Below are 22202 nucleotides of genomic sequence, written 5' to 3'. Positions count from 1 at the left end.
TGCCTTGAAGCTGTCATCACGAATAAAGGCTTTTCCACAAGAAATTTCAGCAGGCGTGTTCAATACTTTTTTCCTGTGTCATTCCACTTTATTACACATAACTCTACCTATGGACTTTAATGTTTGGATTTTTTTATATGGGTGGATTATCTGAGTTAATACTAATGTCTGGTGAAAATTTCATGCAAGTAGCCTCATTGGAAGTATACTTACTGAAAAAAATGTTGACGTGTTCAATACTTATTTTCCCCGCTGTACATAGCCATTATGTACTGTTCCCACACTGCACATAGCTGTACATATCTGTCTATATGGTTCATACTGAATATCCTTATTTCTTAAGTTTTTCTGTAATATATTCTGTGAATACACTGCATCTATATTGTTCTTACTACTACTACTATAATGGTACTGCCATTACATTGCACATATCTGTACATGTTGGTCATACATTGTATTCTGCTCTTATAAGGTAACTGCTAATACACTGCACATATTTATATGTCTTTTAAATTACTCAAAACCACTTTCTGTAAACCAAGTGTATACTACTGTCTACTCTGCACTATATTTCTTATCCTGTCTATGCACCACCTGTTTATACTTTGTATATCTCATTGCACTGTTCTGCTTTTTTGCACTTCTGGTTAGACACAAACTGCATTTTGTTGTCTTTGTACTTGTACTCTGCACAATGACAATAAAGTAAGGTTGAATCTAAAAAAAAAAAGTGTTTTCACATAAATACAAATATTTTTTGTTACATTCTCTTTAAAGCAAATTAGCCGGTATCTGTGCAAAACTGTAGTGATTTCTAGAAACAGATATATGAACATTGGATAAAGTCTGGTATTTTGTTGACGTATTAGAATTAGATATATAGTTTATTGAAATGTAATATCCCTTTTTATCTTTCCAGAAATCCGAAAATAGGGCACAGAGGCCTGCTGTTTAATGCTTTTAGTTAAAATGCAATGCCTTACAGTATATGTTGTCTCTGTCACTGAGGAAAGATCAACTGATGTTACCAGGTTAGACATGCAAGTAAAACAGAATATAACAAATAAGACAAGGCCTTACCGTCCCGAGCGGTTCTGTGAAGAATCTTTCAGTGTCTAATGTACTCGGTCATTCCAACCATGATGGCTATTAGTGACTCGGAAACTAGGCACCTCCCAGAAGTATGCAGTCATGCCACTTTAAAGCAACACCAAAGAACCTTTCCTCTGTCGCACGCACGCTATTTGTTTATACAGCACCGGCTTTGACGATTTCTCGAGAGTCAGTCCGCATCAGCTTGAGCCGGCCCGGGCTCTTCCTACTAATGTACAGGCAGGTCTTGCTGCAGGCCTCCTGTTCCTCGCGGTCCCAGATGGCAAAATCAGATTGGCAGATAGCGGACCGCTGGTGGTATGCAGTCGGTGGCGTGCCACTTGTAGTCCGCCATTGGGTCACCTTCTCTTTACATTTATTTTGTCATGAATATTAAGAAAAGTTAATAAAATGACACGAGTAAATATTGGGCAATTTGTCTGCAACCAACCAACGGACCGCCAGAGAACCGATGACCAAAATGCCAGCGGACCGCCAGCTAGGCCCCCAATGGACCGACAGCGGTCCGCCAGCCTCTTGCTATCTGGGTGTATTGCGGCTCGTACAGGCAGTCATGAGCACTTGGATTTGTCGCCATATCTTCAAAATCCCCTTTTGCCATATCAGTTTCAAAACTACCATCCGCCATCGTAGTTACTTATCAGCGTTCTCTGCAGAGCAATTAGCTTAAAAGAAAGATGGCGGACACCAATATCACCAGTTAGCATAATCACCAGCCAAATTGGCACACCGGATTATGATTACCACGGACCCTGGGCACAAAATCGGAATAACACCAAAAAAAGCTGTCAGGAACCCCAGCTTTGATTGACAATAACGAGCCGACAGCAAGTCTCAAAGATGAGGCCTGATATTCTTGTAGCTAAGGAGTAGACCGTTTCAGGGATATGCTATTTTACTATACGAACCCTACTAAACTCCTCAAGTCATACACGTTTTGAAGCAAAATTGATGGAAAATTCAAAAAGACTTAGACATATTGATGCAGATTAGATTGCATTGCAGTGACCATCTTGGGCAGCCGTGGCCTACTGGTTAGTGCTTCGGAGTTGTAACCGGAGAGTTGCCGGTTCGAACCCCGACCAGTAGGCACGGCTGAGGTGTCCTTGAGCAAGGCACCTAACCCCTCACTGCTCCCCGAGCGCCGCTGTTGTTGCAGGCAGCTCACAGCGCCGGGATTAGGGTGTGCTTCACCTCACTGTGTGCTCACTGTGTGCTGAGTGTGTGTCACTAATTCATGGATTGGGATAAATGCAGAGACCAAATTTCCCTCACGGGATCAAAAGAGTACATATACAAAAGTCACAGTAGCAAATTCATGTGAAGTAGGCCTAATGTTTTTTCTTTGATTCTAAGCTTTCTAAAAATGATACTGAGCTGAATGCATAGGTATTCCAACACAAATGAATATGAAATTAATATTTCACTATAGTCACCTATTTTGAGTTATAGCTTTACAAGACCTGGTTCCAGGCCTCAATTGTGTTTCAAGGCCACTTTAAGTAACCTAGAGCACCCAAAGTAAGATCGATCACCATTTCACTGTAACCACCGCAAGTCATCTGTCATGTGACCACACTTTAAAGACAGATTTTAATTCCAAGACGCTTGCGGAGTTCTGGATTTCAGTCGAGAGGGAATATCCACAGCTATCCAAGGCCGCGATGGACGTACTGACGCCGTTCTTTGCACTGACATATATTAAAAGCAAATACAGATCGCGTCTAAATGTGGAGGATGATCTCCGTGTGGCCGTCTCCACAATTAAACCAAGAATGGACTTGCTGTGTTCCGCGCATAGCGCATTAGATGAGATTAACGCTGAAACGTAGTTGCCAAAATGTAAATTTGCGCAGCAACAATGTACATATGTTTACAACAGTTTGTGGATATTACCCTGACTGAGATATTCTTCTGTTAAAGCAACACCAAAGAATTTTTTGTACATTAAAATATTGTTTCCAAAATCATCAACTCGTAACAGGGTGAACGGCACTTCTGCATTCTCTTCGCGACCCTATCGGCTATAACCGCACTATGCAAGTTTGCCAGATCGGGTAGCGGATCTGTAGTTCGATGGAATGAGACATAAGAAACTACAAATTTGACTTGCTTCTGATGTCGCAATACATTATACTTTCATAAAATCATGCAATGTACTCTACCTTGTCTGTAGACATCGTTATTTCCAAAGCCAGTGCTGGATAAACAAGCGTGCGTGCGACAGGAAAAGTGCTTTGGTGTTGCTTTAAAATGGAAATTAAAGTAATGTTTCAAAGTTAAGTTTGCACATGACAGCAATAACGTGCACTCATGGATATTATTTTTTGACTAAGGTATTCTGCTTTTATCATATAGTAAAGTTCTATATGTAAAATCATAACAGGCTGCTCTGTTCTTTTGTGTTGTCGTTAAGCCCGTGTTTGGATAAGCCTAGTGCGTATGGCCGGTGCGGACATTTTATTTTATTTTTTGAGTCACATCCAGGGATAGTGGGGGTCGCCAGTCTCTGGCACGGTTATTTTGGGGGTCGCGGGTTGAAAAGTTTGGGAACCCCTGACCTAGAGGGCCCATATGTGGGCAGTTCCAGAGATGTACCGGCTGAAAGAAAAAAACATTCAAGCTACTACCTCACTGTCAGTACATCAGTCACACTGACTGTTTCTGAGAATTCTACTGGGTCTCAGATTTCAGAAGAGATCAAGCATTTTATGATGGGCCAAAGTATTTGGGAGCAGTGCCCTCCTAAGTTGATGTGCAATGTTGGGCAAAACACTCAAAATGGGGCAACAAATTCTGTTTTCAAAGTTAATATTTTATTAAAACAGTATACATTTACCATCACACACCCAAGTGTTTCCCAGCTTCAATGCAGCATTCTCCCCCTTGCCCATCCTGGTCAAAGTTGCCTGTGGTTGAACACCAAGGCTTGTTATGGTTGATTGTAGTACATGTCCAGTGGAGTGTGCCCAAGTACACAAAAGGGAAGACACAAGCTGCACCTCCAGCATCTCGATTAACAGTGGGGATGCCTGGAAACAGCAAAAGACACACAGCATTATACATCATGCGCTGTAAAAGAGTGAGTAATACTTCTAATAACTCGGCTCTTTCCACCTAATATCAGCACAGAGTGAGGTGCTGCAATGTTGGTTTTAAATGGGTCTGTTCGGTCATTACAGCTGGCAGGGCCGTCTACAATAGCGGTGCTTCTGAAATGTAAATGAGTCAGAGACCTCTTATAGCTAGCTAGACAGACGGATGCTCTGTTTTGTAGTTTAAAGTAAAGTGCTATAAAGTCACTGTTTAACTGACTCTGGTCTACAACTGATAAGAGTTGAATCTTCAGTTCAATATTAGGCCTATATAACTGTCAGTTGGCAAAACAATTGAAAAGGCTAAATTATTCCAGAACTGTTTAAGTGTTTTTCATTCCAACATCTAGATTCAATGTAACAATTTAGACCAGCAACATTCCTGATTAACTGAGAAACCTCCCCAATAGGAAAGCAAAATTTGAAATGAGATCCGACCCGTTTCTCCTACACCCCCATGAGGAGAAATAATAGATTGAGGCAACAGGTGTGTTTTTAGCCTGTAAGTTGAACTTAAAAAAATTACAAATGGGCTGACACAACAAGACCTGAGAAATTGTTTTCCTCTTGTTTCAGCCCAGGTTAAAGTCTGTTGCTCCCCATTTCCCCTGAGGGGGGTTCAGGAGAAAAAGGTCCGATCTCAATAAGAGTTGGTTATGAGGTGTGGCGTCCACCAGTTAAAGAGGTGACATTTTCATTCCATGTGTTTTATTATAATAATAATAATAATAATAATAATAATAATAATAATAATAATAATAATAAACAATAACAATAATAAAGTTTTATTTATATAGCGCCTTTCTCAGACTCAAGGGGCCTGTACTACGAAGCGGGGTTACTGGCTTATCTGGGTAACTACGAGAGTAACTTGATCACGTGTGGCGTAACTTCCCGATTAACCCGTACTACGAATGGTGGATAGGTTTTAACCGAGGTATGCTGCCATGGCAATTTACGCTGCATCTCAAACCTGCTCCGAGCAGGTTGTGTTCTTGGTTAACCCGAGGTTTCCGTTAACCACCCCCTTTATAAGTACCACCCCTCCACTAACAATTGACTTGGCCAAGGGGCAGGATGTATATAAGAAAATGTTAGTGTTTGCAATGCAAGTCTGACAACTGTTAAGCCTCTTTTCAGACAAAAACACCATGATACTAATTGTTTGGTATGTATAGTTGGTACCATTAATCTAAATTGGCATGCACCTTGTATGTTCAAGAGTTTATTTTCCAGTGCCTTTCTGATGTTGTTGAGTGCATCAAAGTTGTCCACTTCAAACACATGGTCTGATTCTGGTTTGGATGCAATGGCATTGAGCTGGTTTCGTGCCGTCTGGCTGGTCCATGCACTGCCAACCTGTCACAAGAAAAAGATTCATTCATTCAAAAATATATCATGCCATTCCAGTGTTTACAAATAATAAAACTTATATGGAGCAATGGTGAGTTCCTACTTCCAGTACCAGCAACTGGAATCCATGTATTTCCACAGAATTATTTTTGGAATCTGATCCCTCATCATACCTGTTCATTTGTACTCGTCGCTCGACTTATCGTGACTAAATTCAAGATGGCAGCAAACGGTAAACTTCAAGGTACGGTCTGTATAAATTGTCTTGTAAATAAACTACCAGTGCTCAGTTCTCAATGTCTTGATTTAAATGTCAAGGCCCTCGGAAGTCTACCAATGAAGTATGGAGCTACTTTGAGCCTCGTAAATGGTGGAAAACAGTGATTTATTTGCATGGCTAGGCCGATGCCCGAGGCACCCCGATCGAAAAACTGTTGGTAGCATCGGCTAACTAGCGGCAGATTTCTGAGTGCAGGGGACAAGGCGAGATGAGCTATGAGACATACGTTCACGCTCGGTAACTTTACTAATTTCTCACACTGAAAGCCAGCCACACCAGAAACAACAACTAAGATAAAACTACAGTCATCACACCACAATGCCACTGATATAAAGTTGAGGGAGTGCAACTGGCAGCCAGACTGCAGTGATATGCACCAGAGTGGTTGCCTGCCTGTGAACTGAATTAGGGAAGAGCTCACTAATACCACATTGCCATATTTTTTGTACAAATAAACTCGCATGAAAGAAGTCTTAGATCTTTCACTCCAACTCCCATGATAAATGAGCACAAAAACATCTTGGCTATAGTTGTATAAAAATGTTGCTTAAAAGTCAAATTGTTGTGCAAGGCACTAACAAGGATCAGTGGTTCAACAGGGAGCACACATACTGATGGAAGCAGGTGTCTGTGCTGTGCTTTTGCATACTGTGGATAAACAATACAAAAAGTGAATATGAACATATAGGGTAGCATCTCCTACCCCAATAGCGTATCTAATAATATTTTGCCCATCAGCCTCTGCTGTGACTCTGGGATATTTTGAAGAGTCATAGGTTTGCCCATTTGTGATGATAATGAGGATCCTTTTGGCACCAGGTCTTGCTCCAGCAAAATAAAGAAACATATATTTCCTGTGTAAAGAAGTATGGATTCATGATGGTACACTTCAAATGGTCATATAGGCCTAATAACTATTAGGATTTCATAAACAAAGACAAATCTCAATGTTTAGCTCCTATGTCAAAGTTATCAACTCCCAATACAGAAAAGAAAGTATCAAAGTAAAGGTTTGTGTCAAATGTCCTAGTGCAGCAGTTAAAACAGATTACGGTATCAGAAGTCCTTATTTCAGACTTACACAACTTGCCCAACGGCATCTCCAGTGTATGTGCCTCCTTGCCTCTGGACAATACTGTCCACCTGTTTTTCAAATCCTTTTCTATTGAACTGATTGAAGTTCACATGTATGGTCATCTGGTTAGAGTACTGTGCAAAGGCAAACTGAAAACAAACCAAAAAAATAAACTGCTCATTTACTTGGTGTAATGTACACATGGCTCAATGCCCTGGAAATGTAATGATATCTACACAGCTTATTCATAGTTTATTTAAAGCTACTTGACCAATAATATTGAATCAGGCACGAGTGACTTACTAAGGTGTCATATGGCAGGAGACTCCGGGTCACGTTCTTCACAAATTCCTTCATGAGAATGAACTGGTCTGCTTTCACACTCGTAGATCCATCCAGAAGGAAGACAATATCCGCAGGCACTGAAGAGAAAATATTACAAATGAATTTGGTATGAGTAAATAGTGTTTATAGTTTGTTATTTGACCAAGAAACATATTTGCAAGTTCAATTATGGTGTTTATTTTGTGTGCATGTTTAGAGCACAGCTATAGTGAAGTCTGTTAACGTCTACAACCCCTGGCAAAAATTATGGAATCACAACTTTTGGAATGTTCATTCAGCGGTTTTATTTTGTAGGGAGAAAGAAAAAAAAGTGCCTCATTTTTTCTGTAACAGATGAGCATTCTGGCTTTGAAACCTAGCTAAAAATTTTGCAGATCATGTAGAGGAACCAGAAAAAAAAAAAAATGCACCTTCTACTGTAGAAGTAATGACTGCCATCTCCCCTGGTCCTTTACCCGATATTCCACCCCATTAGGGACTAAACTTTCTTGTTTTCTTTAGGCAGTCACCTTTGTATTTTCCATTGGAACGGCACCAAACAAGTTCCAGCATAGTTTTCTTGCCATATGCAGCTTTGAGATTAATCTCTGAATATCACTTTTTCACCTAAAAATCCACAATTGCTTCTCTTTAGCCCACTGTAACCAAATGTAGATGAAAAATATAAAGATGACTGGCAGGGGTTGTATATGGGAGCAAATTGGGGATGGTTCTGCAAAAACGGTTACCTCAAGACAATGTTTTAATCCAGTGCTTGAGTCAAATAAAATAAAATCTAAAATTAACCAAAGCTCATCTTTGGACAAATACATCAGCAGAAGTGTGTCGTATTGCACACACATTTATTTCTAATTCATTATGCCAGAAAGATGACATTACCAGCCTGGTAATGTTAGATTGTGCTAGTTTAAGAGGTTCACCGAATAAACAATATTTTTACACAAATTATATTCACCGTCTCTCAGACACTGACATGTCGAAAAATGTTGAGGATATTAGGATGAGGATCGCATCCGCTTAGGGATTGTGCAATACCATTTTTATCAAGTACATTTTACACAAGTTCATGGTTTTGAAAATACTATCTACTAAACCTGTTAGCTCTGCAGTTTTCGTGGTGGTAAACATTGAGAGGTTCATGAATCCGATGGTAAAAGTGCACAAACTCTTACCTTGGGTTGGGGTGAGCTGATTCGAAGATGTGGGCAAACAGGTTTGGTTGCCTGTAAATACAGTGGTGAATGAAGGAATGTCTTGTACAGGTGTCTAAACCAAATGAATGAGATTTCATCTCTTTATATTTATTGGAATTCATGAAATCTTTGTGCTATGGCTTTGTAAGATTATTTCTTGCATTCTGAGGCCCAGCATTTGTCTAGCAGTTGACAGTATGGTCACTTTAGTGCTAGTGTCCAGTCATTACATTCTTTCCAGTTAGTGGCGTTGGCTTCAACTTCAGCTGAGCTGACAGACTGGTGCTCTACCGATATGTTTCTCTACTAGTGAAAGAGAATTATTTTGAATAGAGTATCCCAATGTCAGTCAAAGTTGCTCTACTTCTGCTAGTGATGAAATTTGACTGCAAATTTTAACATGCATCATCTACTGATATGGTGGATGAGTAGAACCTTGCTTACCTTGGTATGAACAATTTTCAACCACCCCTGTAGACAGATAAAGTTGTGAATGTCAGGTACAAGTTTCTAAACCTTATATGTTAGTTTATTAGTTGTCCCCTTGGGGAAATTCTTTTTCACATTTTCAATACAGTTTTTCATCCTGCATGGTCACGGCACAGAGAGGCACATACATGAACACATACATGGGAATGACATACTGACATACACCTTACATACATCACAGGCAGTTGGCACAGACCTTTACATAAAATATTGGGGTTTTCATGGGAAAAATATACATTTTTGCACTGCATATATTTATCTGCGGGTCTTTGTGTTGTTGAGTGTTTGGATTCCTATGGGGATTATATTTGTTAAAATATCTTTAGATGTGATGAGCTCATCTGTATCCCATTTTCTACATCATGCACAGATAAAGAGCCTAAACGAGCAAATGCATCTAGTGAATGTAGTGATCTGGCACACTGTGCCAGCTGTGATGTATAAAAGGGCTTTCACACATCTCCCAGCTGTGATGTGTAAAAGGGCTTTCACACATCTCCCAGGAAGCAGCCACAGTACTCATCTAGTGCAGTAGGCTCACCATAATCAATCAATCAATCTAAAGTCTGGGGTCTCAATGTGGTACAGACGCTGTCAATGGGAGTTGGCCTTTAGGGTTTGTAGGGCAAGTCTGACATTTGTTAGATCTTTTTTTGGACCAAAACGCCATGATCCCATTTTAGGTCAAATTTATTTTTATTTTTATTAATCCATGGCAGGTGTTGCAAGTGCAAATTGATCTAAATTTGCACATACCTTGTACAGTCAAGATTTTCTTTTCCAGTGATTCCCTGATACGTGTCAGCCCCTCAAAGTTGGTCACTTGAAACGTGTGTTCCGATTCTGGTTTAGATGCAATGGATTTTAGCTCATTTTGGGACGACTGGCTGCTCCAGGCACCGCCAACCTGCCAAAGAGTTTTACCCTTTTAATTTGTTGTTTATTTAACCAGGAAAATCCATTGAGATTATATACATATTATCTGAGGGAGACCTGGCAAGATCGCATGCCATTGAAGTTTGGACAAATAAGAAAAATAATCATAATAAATGATCAGTTAATTATAAAGAGACATTTCAAACAAACAAAATAATTCAGCCAGACAAAGAGCATCAGGTACATCATACTGTACATAAAGCCACTCTGGAAAGACAAAGCAGAATTAGCATCTGACGTTAGGGGACACGCATCACCTCCTGAAAAGTCCTACAGTATGTTTGAATGTGAGAATCAATCTAAAACATTTCTTTCAAAGTCAAGTCAGTTTAGAACGAGCAAGATGAAAACCACACCAAGATCGGACGATCAGCAGGCGGCCCAAATACTAATGAAAGTAAAAAGTGTGTTAATATGTTTGGGCCTCATACCCCAATAGCGTATCTAGTGATGTTGCTTGCATCAGCCTGTGCTGCAACACTGGTATAGCTGGCAGAATCAGAGGTCAGCCCATCTGTGATGACAATGAGGAATCTCTTGGCACCAGCTCTTGCTCCAACAGAGGAATCAAACATCTCTTGCCTGTGTAGATAAGTACAGGTTCATAAATATTACAAATCACATACCATTATGAACTTCATTAACAACAGTTAAAAACTTCAAAAAACAGGTAACCTTTTCCAGTTTTAATTAAATGCATTCAAGGCAGAAAAAGTGGTTGAATTTTGTGGTGAAAGTGTAGTGCTAAATGTACTTGCTCTCAACACAGATCGTCTGCCCAATACCATATGGTTATATTTTTAATTGTGCTTTTTTTAAATAGCTTTATAATTAACATAAATGTTTGATGAATAGCCTGCTGTAGTAACCGATTAAAAATGGAGGGCAATTTTACAACGGTCTTTAATGAAATCGGTTATAAAGACAATATAAATGTGTGTAGTCATAGGCTATACGAGTCTTTGCAGTGACAAGCGCTTTCTTCATGACGTTGCGTGCTGGGATAAGGAAGCACTCACACTTGGATGCATATGCAAATTTGCATTGATGACCAGACAACGCCATGTCAAGCCTCGCTTTATCACTTGCCTTGGATTTCTTAATTCTGCCTTTATGAAATACCCCTCAGGTGAGAATACACCAGTCTTTATTTAAGACTTACACAACTTTCTTCATAGCCCTTGCAGTGTATTTGCCGCCACGACTCTGGACGATACTGTTCACCTGACTTTCAAATGTTCTTTTATTAAACTGATTGAAGTTGACATGTTTGGTGAGTTCACTGGAGTACTGTGCAAAGGCAAACTGTGGAAACAAAATAAAAACTGCTCAGCAGATGGCATAACATCCCCTGGAAGCATAATGGAGATAAGAACAGTTTATTTATAGTTTATTCAAAGCTACTGAACGAACAATAATATTGAATCAGGCATGAGTTCGACTTACTAAGGTGTTATACGGCAGGAGACTCCTGGTCACATTATTCACAAACGTTTTCATGATCAAGAACTGATATGGTGACACACTCCCAGATCCATCCAGAAGGAAGATTACATCGGCAGCTGCTGAGGAGGGAAAATATTACAGGTGACATTGGTATATTATGACCATGTTTCCCACACATTGACTAATTTGTGGCAGCCCACCACAATATTAACATTGACCACCACACAATGATTTTCCATATTGTACTATTTCAATTGGATAAAATTATTTTATTGTAGAACTATGTGCACCTTTGTAAAGCCTCTCCTTGTTTCTCTGTCTCTCAATGAACATGTTTAAATACAACATTAACAATCTTGCAAGGCATACAGTAGAAGATGACTAGCTTAAATCAGTTACCTCCGCTGCGCGTCAGGGTCCGGTTCGCCCTGTCGGGACTTATTTTCCCAGTAATGACCGGCGTTCTATACATTATCCCTTACATAACCACCACCCAGGCTCGGACTGGTAATCTGGTGACCTCCGGGATTATTTATTTTTATTTTTTAAAGTTATTTAGACTAGGCCTATTTGCGGCCCGTCATGTAGGCATAGGCCTGCTTAGTAGGTGCCCTCCGCTGGCTGGTGTTCACATCACAGTTTAACCGTAAACAGCAACCAGAGGTCTAGTTTTATTCCATAAATATATTGTTTTTATAGACGTTAGTTGCACGCGCTACCAAGAGCTTCCATTTACTGCACCATATAGGCTACTGTAGTGCGGTTCTGTCAACATAAAAAAAAATACGGGTAGTCTACATTTTTCGCACAACTTGGTGGAAAAGTGTAGCACAGGTTAAAGAAAATCCATTCATTTTTGGAGCTGATCCTACTCAAAAGGAACTTCAAAGTATTTCCCATATAGTAGGCCTAGCCTTTTAGCTCACAACAACAGTGAAAGTGAAACTTGGAAAGTGGAAGTCTCTCCGAGTGTTAGATTAAATGCACAATCAATCGCGATTCGCGAGTCGATGCAAGTAAAAAGTAGGCCATAAACTGGTAGGTTAGTAACGAATGTAGCCTAATTTTGCAAAATGTGATGACTGCACACAAACTTGGGCAAAAACATTTAGTAGGCTATACACTTGTGGTGATGGCCTACAGTTAATGTGAATCGCGGACTATAACCAAAGTAAAGGAGATTTGCACCAAATTAAGGCTGTGGTTGCGTTTCTACAACATGTTGGCACAAAAACTAATTTCTGTCAACTATGACGATGTCCATGTTCAGTAGCCTATATTTTTTAGTCAAGCAGTGACGTTTAATGCATGTGGTAACATGACGTGATAGACAGAATATGAGACCGTCTTGCCCATCCCTGAATCCTATCCTTCTCAAATCACTTTAAAAAGGTGTGATTAGCAACCAGAATTAAAAAAAATCCCGGAGACACACCCCCGGACCCCCGTGTTATTGTGTTATTATAGGCTATAGATCTAAAATCTAAATGTTTAATGTTTGGGTTCAGTTTATGAAGTGTTGCTACAGAACAATAGGCCTACTGGGTGTTTGTTATTTATGGGGGGAATCAGGGGGGGATTTTTTTTTTTTTTTTGTTCCCAGTCCGACCCTGCCACCACCACAAAATATAGGACCATGCCGTGCCACTTTTTTGGCCTGTCTCATTGTGTTTGTGTAATGTGCTCAGAGCATTGATAAATCAGTCTGATTATGTGTATTGGTTTAAATGAAAATAAAGTGAACTAAATGCATTCCTTTTGTCTTTACTGTCCAGGCGGTCATTCCATTGTGCCTCATATTTGTTTATAATAACCTCATATCTATCTATAACACCTCATTTCCTCTACCTAAAGCTGACAAATAAAACCTATGACATTAACATAGTGATTTATAATATTGTGCATTCGGTACTTAGTTCACTGCACCCTGTAATTACTCAGTGAACTTATATAGGTCATATTCTAGTCACTTTACCTAGAGCTGACAAATAACACTTATGATATTCCATAGCTGTTAATAATGGTGTGCTGTACGGAGATGTATAAATTATTATAACTTTATTACATATACTTATAGCTATAGATATAAATAGGACTACAGTAGAAATCAAGACTCTTTATGAATCACTACGCATTTAGCAAAGCAAAGTAGTTATGATGAATCATGAAACTGACAAGTGAGTAGGCAGATCTTGACATATTTATAATGCATTATTCAGATTAAAATTATAATCATTCATAATTAGCCGTCATAACGCATCGAATCGAGACAATGAATAGATTGTCTTTGCTGTAATTTGATCGAATTGATTTAACTAATTGATTTAAAGGGAAACTTGGCAGGATTAGCTATATCTCCCTCTCTGCTGGAGAAGTTGTGCACTACGCCATTTCAAACTGGAAAAAGGTAACGATAAAGCATATGGATTTGTTTACAAGCTAGCGAAACAGTTAGCATAAGTTCGGCAGAACAATGTGGTTGTTACAAGGTAAGAAAATTTAAAACGAGTTTCTTGTTTCTCACTTCTCTTACCGGGACTGTCGTCCCAAAGTTGCAAGGTTGGTTTTCCGCCTGAGGACATGAGGGGGAGCGGTTAAAGTCACCATTTTCACCGGAGCAGGTCATTTAACCATCCAAATTATTTCTAAATGGGTTTATTAAAGCTGCACTTGGAAACCAACCAATTGCAACGAGAATTCTCAGGCTAACCGTTGATGTGCCATGAGAAAGGTTGGGAATTTGCACCCACCAGCCATGCACTAAACTCCGAGCGTGGTAAACAAAATCGGATATTTCAGGCAGTACAAGCCCCGGTAAGAACCAAATAGATTTTTTTCAAATCTACACACCTATGGCTACTGAAAAATGTAAGGGTAATTTATCAAATGTTACTTTGAAGTATTAAAAAAACATTGTGGTTTTAGAATTTTCGAACGAAATGGTCATTAGCACGTTTACGATAAACATTCAAAATTTTGGCTAAGCCCCCTCAATCTGTCAGACATACCAACTGCAGCTTTAAGTTGAAATAGTTGCCAAAATCCCCTTTAATAGTTGACAACTAAAAGACTACAAGTTTATTGGATGCTCAGACGGATAGGTTGGACTGGTCCGGGACAGCTTAAAAATCCCATTTCTTACATAGTATATGCACTCTGCACTAGGGCTGCACGATATTAGGAAAACATGCGATAACATTATAGAGTACTGCGATAACGATATAACTTGCGATATTTAAATATGTAATGTTTTTCTCCACCTCATGTTTTTCTCCAACCTCATAAGCTGCGCATCCCACGTTATTAGGCTACCGGCATGCAGAGTGCAGCGGAAAGTGAAAGTAAGGGGTTGCGATCGAGAAAATTAACGTTTGGTTCCCAGACCACGTCTCATTGAGAAGTGGTGGCGCTAGCCAGGCTAGAACCAAATGTTAATTTTCTCGTATTTGAAAAAAATGCCCAGATCCGTTTATTGGGTGCCATGAATGTCTATAAATGCGACTGTGCATAGCTCATCATAGTCTTGCTTCCCCCCTTGTTCTGTGATTGTTCCCCTATCTCAGGCGAAAATTTGCTCCATGGTGTCCAGGCTGCCTTAGCAGCGTGAATCAAATCGCACGCAAAGCAGCATGGGAACACCCAGGCTAAGCTATGGTTATACCAGAGCCCGTCTACGGAGAGCCTTGCCACTCCGTATTAAGTCCCATTGTACAGAATTTTGGTTCCAGTTCCACCGTATTTCCACTGGGGGCGATCGCCATGAGTGCAGAATGAATGGGAGTCAATGGAGCTAGACGGCTAAATTTGTCTCTTTCACCTGATTGTCGTTGACAAATCTCAGATTTGATTGTAGTTTGTATAACTTCAACATGGGTTATAGGTCAAAAGTTGAATGAACGAGTACTTATGTCCTTTTGATTTCTTGATTTGGGTCGTTGTTGCCCATAACACGCTAGCATTGTGCTAATGAGTGACGTCATTGACACGTTTGAAAGGCTTTTTAGAACAATTAAGTGACTTTAAAAAATATAATACTCCACCAAGTGTATTTTCTTTGCCTCCCCTTTCGAATACAATATTCAAATTACTTGAAAAAAAATTATATCCCAAGAAGTGGATTTTGAGGGGTTCAGCTCCATAGACCTCCATGCATTCTGCACTCGTGGACGAGCGCCCTCATGTGGAACCACAGAAGGAACTGCAATCAGTTCAGAAACCGGAAGTTTTCCGAGAGTGGCAGTTCTCCCCTTATTAGACATTCTCTGGTTATACTATATGGGAAATACTTTGAAGTTCCTTTTCAATTAGGATCAGCTCCAAAAATGAATGGGTTTTCTTTAACATGTGCTACACTTAACCACCAAGTTGTGCGAAAATTGTAGGCTAGCCTACCGTAGTTTTTTTATGTTGACAGAACCGCAGTAGCCTACATGGTGCAGTAAATGGAAGCTCTTGGTAGCGCATGCAACTAACGTCTAAAAACAATATATTTATGGAATAAAACTAGACCTCTGATTGCTGTTTACGGTTAAAATGCGATGATGTGAACACCAGCCAGCGGAGAGCACTTATACAGCCTAGGCTACCATGCACTCGTAGGCTATATTTCCCCATAAACCTAGCGGCTGCTTGGACAAATCCACTTGAGGGGTGGGGCAGGGGGGCGCGATCGTAACACACACACTGAACCTGTTATGAAGAGGCCAAAATGATTGACCCATCACCCCCCAAGCCAAATGGATGCAAGTGCATTTGCCTAGGCCTAAATGACGGGCCGCAAATAGACTAAATTACTTTTTTTTTTTAAAAATCCCGGAGGTCACCAGCCCACATGTGGACCAGCCCACCGTGCATTTGCCCGGTTGTACAGATTACCAGTCCGAGCCTGGCGATAGCACAGTCCAACGAAGTAGGCTAAACAACTTTTACAAATAACGAATCCTGATTACCTCTGCTGCTGTCTGGGCCTTTTGCTAAATGCAAAATCATGAAATACAAGCCTTACAGTGAAAGACATCTTCTGATCCTATAACAATAACGGAAGAAATTGTTTATTTTAACACAGTGGAGAAGGACACAATTTGGCCATTTCCATAGAAAAGACATGCTTTTCCTTTTAGTCACCAATTCCTCTTCACCCAAGTGTAACCTACCTCGCTCGACTCACTATCTTCAGCCATCACGACATTAGCTCCCGCCTCAACACCTAAAACATCACACACCTAAACTGGTAGGGGATGGGCTTCTAGGGCAGCATGACGGCATCGGTTTGGTAGCCTGGCGGGCCATCCTATATCATTGAAATGTATAGTCTGGAATCGAGCCATTCACCTCGCTTAATCCAAGGGGCGGGCAGAGAATTGTCTTTCAAACTGCCTAGGCATGCAATAGGCCAGCGCTACGACCATATCCGTATCCGGTCGGCAAAACGGCAAATACATCCTTCTTCGAAAGGAATGACTTAAGTGCATTGTGTTGCTCAACTTTCAAAGAAAAGCACAAGTCCAACTCCTCCAAAGTTGACACCAACGGCGATTCAAACAACCGCTCTTCGTTCGCCATAGCCACCTTCCTTGTTGTTCACCGTCGCAGGACTGTCGTTATCCTGTTAAGCCCGCCTTAAGACTAACAAAATAGAGCGATGTGATTGGATAACATCCACGGTGTTAGCCAATAGAAATTCCTATGGTTTGCTACAGACGTACAGGCTGAGCAAATTAATTTGCCGCCGTAGGGTACGTCTAGATTTCTAGGCTATCGGTTTGGTAAAATATGTTGAAATTCAGAATGTGAACACACCATAGACTGTATGGAATGCGCACGGCACAGAAAATGTATCGAAAATTAAAGGGACACCAGGCAACGCTTGTGTTAATTACTCATCTACGTAAGTCGGTATATGGTTAAATGACTCATTACAGGGCGAATGAAGACTCTGTCGCCCGCCCCTACTGCCTGTAGGAAGAATATCCCGCTTGCAAGTTCAGTGTATCGTACCCGGCGACCGAAGCAGTTTCAGTTTCCATCCTGCATCCACAGCACAGAGGGAGGCTAATGAAACGCTAGCGATTGTTGCAAACGTGTGTATGGCAGAGCCGGCAAAGAAGCAGCGAAAACCCTTGACGGAAGATGCAAAGAAAAGGAAAAGAGCTTCAGACCGAGCGAGGGTGAGTTTCGTAGAGAAAAAGCATCAGGCTTGCCTGGTGTCCCTTTAAGTAATCTTTGCGGTATGTCCATTGCAAATGTTGATATCACTATAACGATAGATTTTAGATATATCGTGCAGCCCTACTCTGCACATGTTTTATGTACAGATCAGCACAATGCGACATGGTGAAAGTGTACACACTCTTACCTTGTTGTACCACCTGTGTAAACGTAGAACAACCTGTAGAGGCGAGCACTGCAGAGGCTGTAGAGGAGGGCACTGTAGCACAGGGGTGCCCTCCAATTAGGCCTAGGGGATGGCACAGTAGACAAAGATGGCGGATGTTACATTTAGTCATTTGGCAAACCCTTTTACCCATAGCAACTTACAGCAACTGTGCGTAAACCTTGAGATATCTTAGTGTCCATTAGAATACATAATATCCTGATTGTACTTTAGAATTGGCTTAATTCAAACACTCCAACCTTGGCTGACTTATACCAGAACCAGATTTTAAGCGTTGCAAGGGTGGTTTTTCCCCCCACTCACAGGGGCTAGGGGGAAGAGAGACGGCCACCATTCAACCCGAAAAAAAAATTAAGCTAAAAAAACCTGCATAGTTCCCCTTTAACGGTTGACAATACTGTTGCTTTATTGAAGGTGAAGCTCAAACAGCTGTTTCATGCCACTTACTATCAAAGATTCTAGAACAGAGCTCTAGAATCTTTACTTACTATTATCCTTAAACACTGAAGCAATGTGCGTGTGCATCTCATTCCCTTTTAATTTCACCACACACACACTACTACACCCGATAGATTTGTAGTTATTGGTGGATCCCCCTGTACAGTAGTTATTGGTGGATCAATATGAATGCAAACACGAGTGTGCAACAACTTGTAAAATCTATATCCTTAATCATAGTATTGTTGTAATGAAATCATGCACCTCCTTGTAATTATTTCTACATTTGATTCACAGAAGCTAGGAAGCAGGACAACAGAGTTCACAACACTAGTTTGGTAAAGCTGGAAAGTTTGCCGTTTCTTGACGTTCCCCTGATCAATAAGTCAGAAGACAAATAAACAACAAGTTACACTTCCAAAAAATTAGGGATTCTAAAAAAACATTTCACTTCCTGTGACAGTGGGCTTTATCTGTGCAGACAGTGTGTAAACAGACATTAAGATAGAAAAGAGTATTTACCAGTGTGTACTGCAGTGGAACACCCACCTGTTGGGAAAACACCAATATAGCAGAAGTCATTAGGTGCACACACCCATTCCACAAAGTCTTACAGGAGTCATTAGATGCACACATTCCACAAAGTCCTACAGGAGTCATTAGATGCAAACATTCCACAATGTCTACAGGAGTCGTTAGATGCACACATTCCACAATGTCCTACAGGAGTCATTAGATGCAAACATTCCACAATGTCTACAGGAGTCATTAAATGCACACATTCCACAATGTCCTACAGGAGTCATTAGATCCACACATTCCACAATGTCCTACAGGAGTCATTAGATGCAAACATTCCACAATGTCCTACAGGAGTCATTCCACATTCCACAATCTTACAGAAGTAATTTGCTACTGGGCCAGCTGGTGGGGAAATATAAAGACATCAGCCTGCACTGCTTCCTTACTCAGGGTGTCCGCGCGGTAGTAAAAGGTAGTAAAAGGTAGTAAATAGAATCTACCAAAATTAAGGCCCTTGAAAGGTAGTAAAAGGTAATAAATGCAATTTGACTTGGTAGTAAATTTATCATCACCACTTCAATATATGAGTTTACATTTTTTGCTTAATATTTGTGTCTACATGTTTTAACTTCATCTTGCCTAATTAAAAAATATATACGTGCTAACAGGACCTGAGTGAGTCGGAGTCGATAGCAATGACGTAGAAGTAAACTGTGTAGAGTTCCGTGGTTGACAGCCAACAAACAACATTTTCGCCTTTTTGCTTCAGTTGATATTACAGGGATACAAACAACACGCTTTTCGGTGTCTCCTTCACGTTGCTTTGGGCGACTTATATGAATCGTGCAGATCCGAAGAGTTTTTTAGGGGCCAGGGATGCAGGGATGCTTTTCGGCGACTCTCGCGTTTTTCACGTCATCTAGGCCCTACCGCAGGCTACCAGAGCTGCGTTTATCATATGGGCCTGCTGGTCTGGTGTCCGGTGCTTCTGTCACTCATCTAATAATATTTGTTCATGTAGCAAAGGAGCGGTAGATGTAGGCCTAGGCTAGCCTATCACTCGGATAGCAGCTAAAAAATATATAGGCTACACTCACTCCGTTAGGAGGCAACTCTCTCAGTTTACACTAGGCTACTTCAGCTGGAAGTTTTAACAACTGTGGACTTGACTAGTGTAAGCTTTCGTTCAGCTGACGGTAGCGCTGCCATCTGACTGTGATCATCCAGAACCGTGCAATAAAATTCCACCTATCCCATCAGTAACAAAGTTCGAGCTAGTCACTGACATAGTAACCGACAACATTTTTTTAACGTAACCTAGACCTAGTATCTAATGTTACGGAATTGCAAGAAAACGAGTGAAAACAATTCCTTACTTTTAACCACGCAAGTGCGCGTGTCATTTATTAAAACGGTAGAAAACTGAATCAAAGACGGAACTGTCCATCAACAAAAACAGCATGCAGTTTAAAAGTCCCGTTATTTAAAGTCCCAGACATTTAAAGGGACAGCGGTCACTCAAGACAGACCTACACCACAACTGAGTGATGAACGTGAAATTCTTTGAATAGCCTACAAAACACTGCATTTAGATGACAACTGCGTGAAGAACCACGCGAATCTAGTTAATGGCGAATTAAGTTTATGGCATTCACATTTAAATCATTCAATAGCCTATGAAAACTTGATCAGTTAAATTGTTCTCATAAAAGGAACAGCAAATTATACAAAATATTCCAAATAGGCTAGTTTTATTGCAGTGACAGAAAACTGCAACATATGAGTTTAAAACCATGTTAAATTTGAAAGCATCTAGCTAGTGACAGGAGGTTTTAGGGGGGGGGAAGAAACTCTGTAACCTACTTGATTCCACAGTCAATGTTCAGTATTTGGCCTATAATTTAGCCTATAATATTGGCATTTGAATCCATGAAAACTAACCAAAATCTATCATTTCCTATCGACAACTGACCAGTAACGCATCGAATCGCATTGCTACACATTTTGAAGTATTGAAAATAATCAAATCATTGGCTTAAAGAATCTATATTTTATCAAATTGTGATTAAACTTGATTTACACTAAATGGCATCCTTACCTACCTACCTAACTGTTGTTTTGGGAAGTATTTATCATGCAAGCATCGTGCATCCATGCTGAGTAATGCAATGAAATCATAGTTTTTAATTTTGCATTAAAGCAGTCCACTGATGTGCATGTTTTCACGGACTGCTTTGTGTCAAATGTGCAACAACAATACCATACCAATAATAATGGCTTTATATATCCATATAAATAGATTTTTGGGCCTATCCTTAGACTAGAGTTGTTTCGGTGGTGTTTGTTCTTCATTTTTCACCACACATGTTTGGTGTTTTAGCGTCATTTGTGCCAAATCATTCACCTTATTAGGGCTAAGGGCTGGTTAGGATAACTCAAGGGCTAGGGTTAAGGTAAGGACAACTGAAACTGAACTCCTCGACACTACAAAAAAACATTGTCATTGACAATGACCATACTTAATGATCACAATTAGAAATTATTAGTGTACCTAATATGTATGATTTATACCTTATAGCAAGTAGTAAGTGGTACCCCCCCCCCCCCCCAAAAAAAAAAAAAGGGCTGCTGCTTGATGTCGTGTTGGTAGTAAAAAATATTGTGGAGGTAGTAAAATAGGTAGTAAAAAGTAGTAAATTCAACTCTATGATTCCTGCATATACCCTGTTACTGCACTCATTCAGCAACAAGGGTCATACTATTCATGACGCCTCTGCCCACTACACAAGGGTCATACTATTCATGACGCCTCTGCCCACTACACAAGGGTCATACTATTCATGATGCCTCTGCCCACTACTATTCATGACGCCTCTGATTCATGACGCCTCTGCCCACTACTATTCATGACGCCTCTGCCCACTACCAGCAGGAGGCATGTGTGTGTAAAAAAGGGACATGACTCCCTAGCCGAGGTCATAATTAAATACTAAAGTACAGATTCATTTCTCATTCCATATTTACTTGCAATTATTTCTGTCTGGTGAAAACATAAAAAGGGTATAGAAAATGCACCTGTGGGTAAGAAAGGATATATATGCATTTTATTGTATAAATCATATAAATAAAAATAAATTAAAAAAACTACATGCCAGTAAGTGTATAAACAAACATTTATAAACGGATCTGAGAAAACTTACTCAGTGCCATCATGAAGAGCCACAGTGGAAATGAAATCATTGTTGGTTCTCTTAGTCCTTCACCAAATCTTGTACTCTGCACCTATGAAAACACACATAACACATGTTATGTACATGTAAGGGTTTTGCAGGAGGACTCAAGCAAAAGACTCCTGGGATAAATGCAAGAGAACAGTCAAACAATTTATTCGTTGGTAAATCCACACAAGAAGCAAAAACTAAACACTGAAGACAGGCTGACGAAACAAAGAAGAAAACAGAGGGCACGATCCAAACAAAAAGCAGAATTCAAAAACAGGCATGAAGGGGGAACACTAACACCT

The 22202-nt window shown here is 40.2% G+C and overlaps 1 protein-coding gene across 1 annotated transcript; it reads right to left on the bottom strand.

Moving 5' to 3' along the window:
• Window positions 1-3954: 3954 nt before the first annotated feature.
• LOC143102155 (matrilin-1-like) lies at window positions 3955-21951 on the bottom strand. The gene is made up of 14 exons (XM_076265576.1): window positions 21880-21951; window positions 18680-18706; window positions 17681-17782; window positions 11326-11444; window positions 11042-11184; window positions 10311-10461; window positions 9700-9850; window positions 8899-8925; window positions 8434-8484; window positions 7220-7338; window positions 6923-7065; window positions 6545-6695; window positions 5417-5567; window positions 3955-4145 (listed from the first exon to the last, which is right to left on the bottom strand). Exons 1-14 carry the CDS (start codon window positions 21917-21919, stop codon window positions 3955-3957), a joined length of 1566 nt encoding a protein of 521 aa, XP_076121691.1. The 5' UTR covers window positions 21920-21951.
• Window positions 21952-22202: the final 251 nt, after the last annotated feature.

Source organism: Alosa pseudoharengus, unplaced genomic scaffold, assembly GCF_046254945.1.
Source record: "Alosa pseudoharengus isolate Yale_2024_CS ecotype anadromous, Long Island Sound unplaced genomic scaffold, YU_APseudo_1.1 YU_APseudo_1.1_scf_4, whole genome shotgun sequence".
NCBI lineage: Eukaryota > Metazoa > Chordata > Actinopteri > Clupeiformes > Clupeidae > Alosa > Alosa pseudoharengus.
Note: the sequence above shows the minus strand (reverse complement) of the source record. Positions and strands in the feature narration are given on the sequence as shown.

Bases quoted from the DNA above. Each gene is read 5' to 3' on its own strand.
- LOC143102155 (XM_076265576.1), bottom strand. From the start codon at position 21,919: ATGATTTCATTTCCACTGTGGCTCTTCATGATGGCACTGA. The intron at 9,851-10,310 runs GTATGAGGCCCA...ACTCTTTGGCAG, and splicing joins TCACTAGATACGCTATTGGG to GTTGGCGGTGCCTGGAGCAG. The intron at 8,926-9,699 runs GTATGTGCAAAT...ATCTGTCTACAG, and splicing joins GAAAATCTTGACTGTACAAG to GGGTGGTTGAAAATTGTTCA.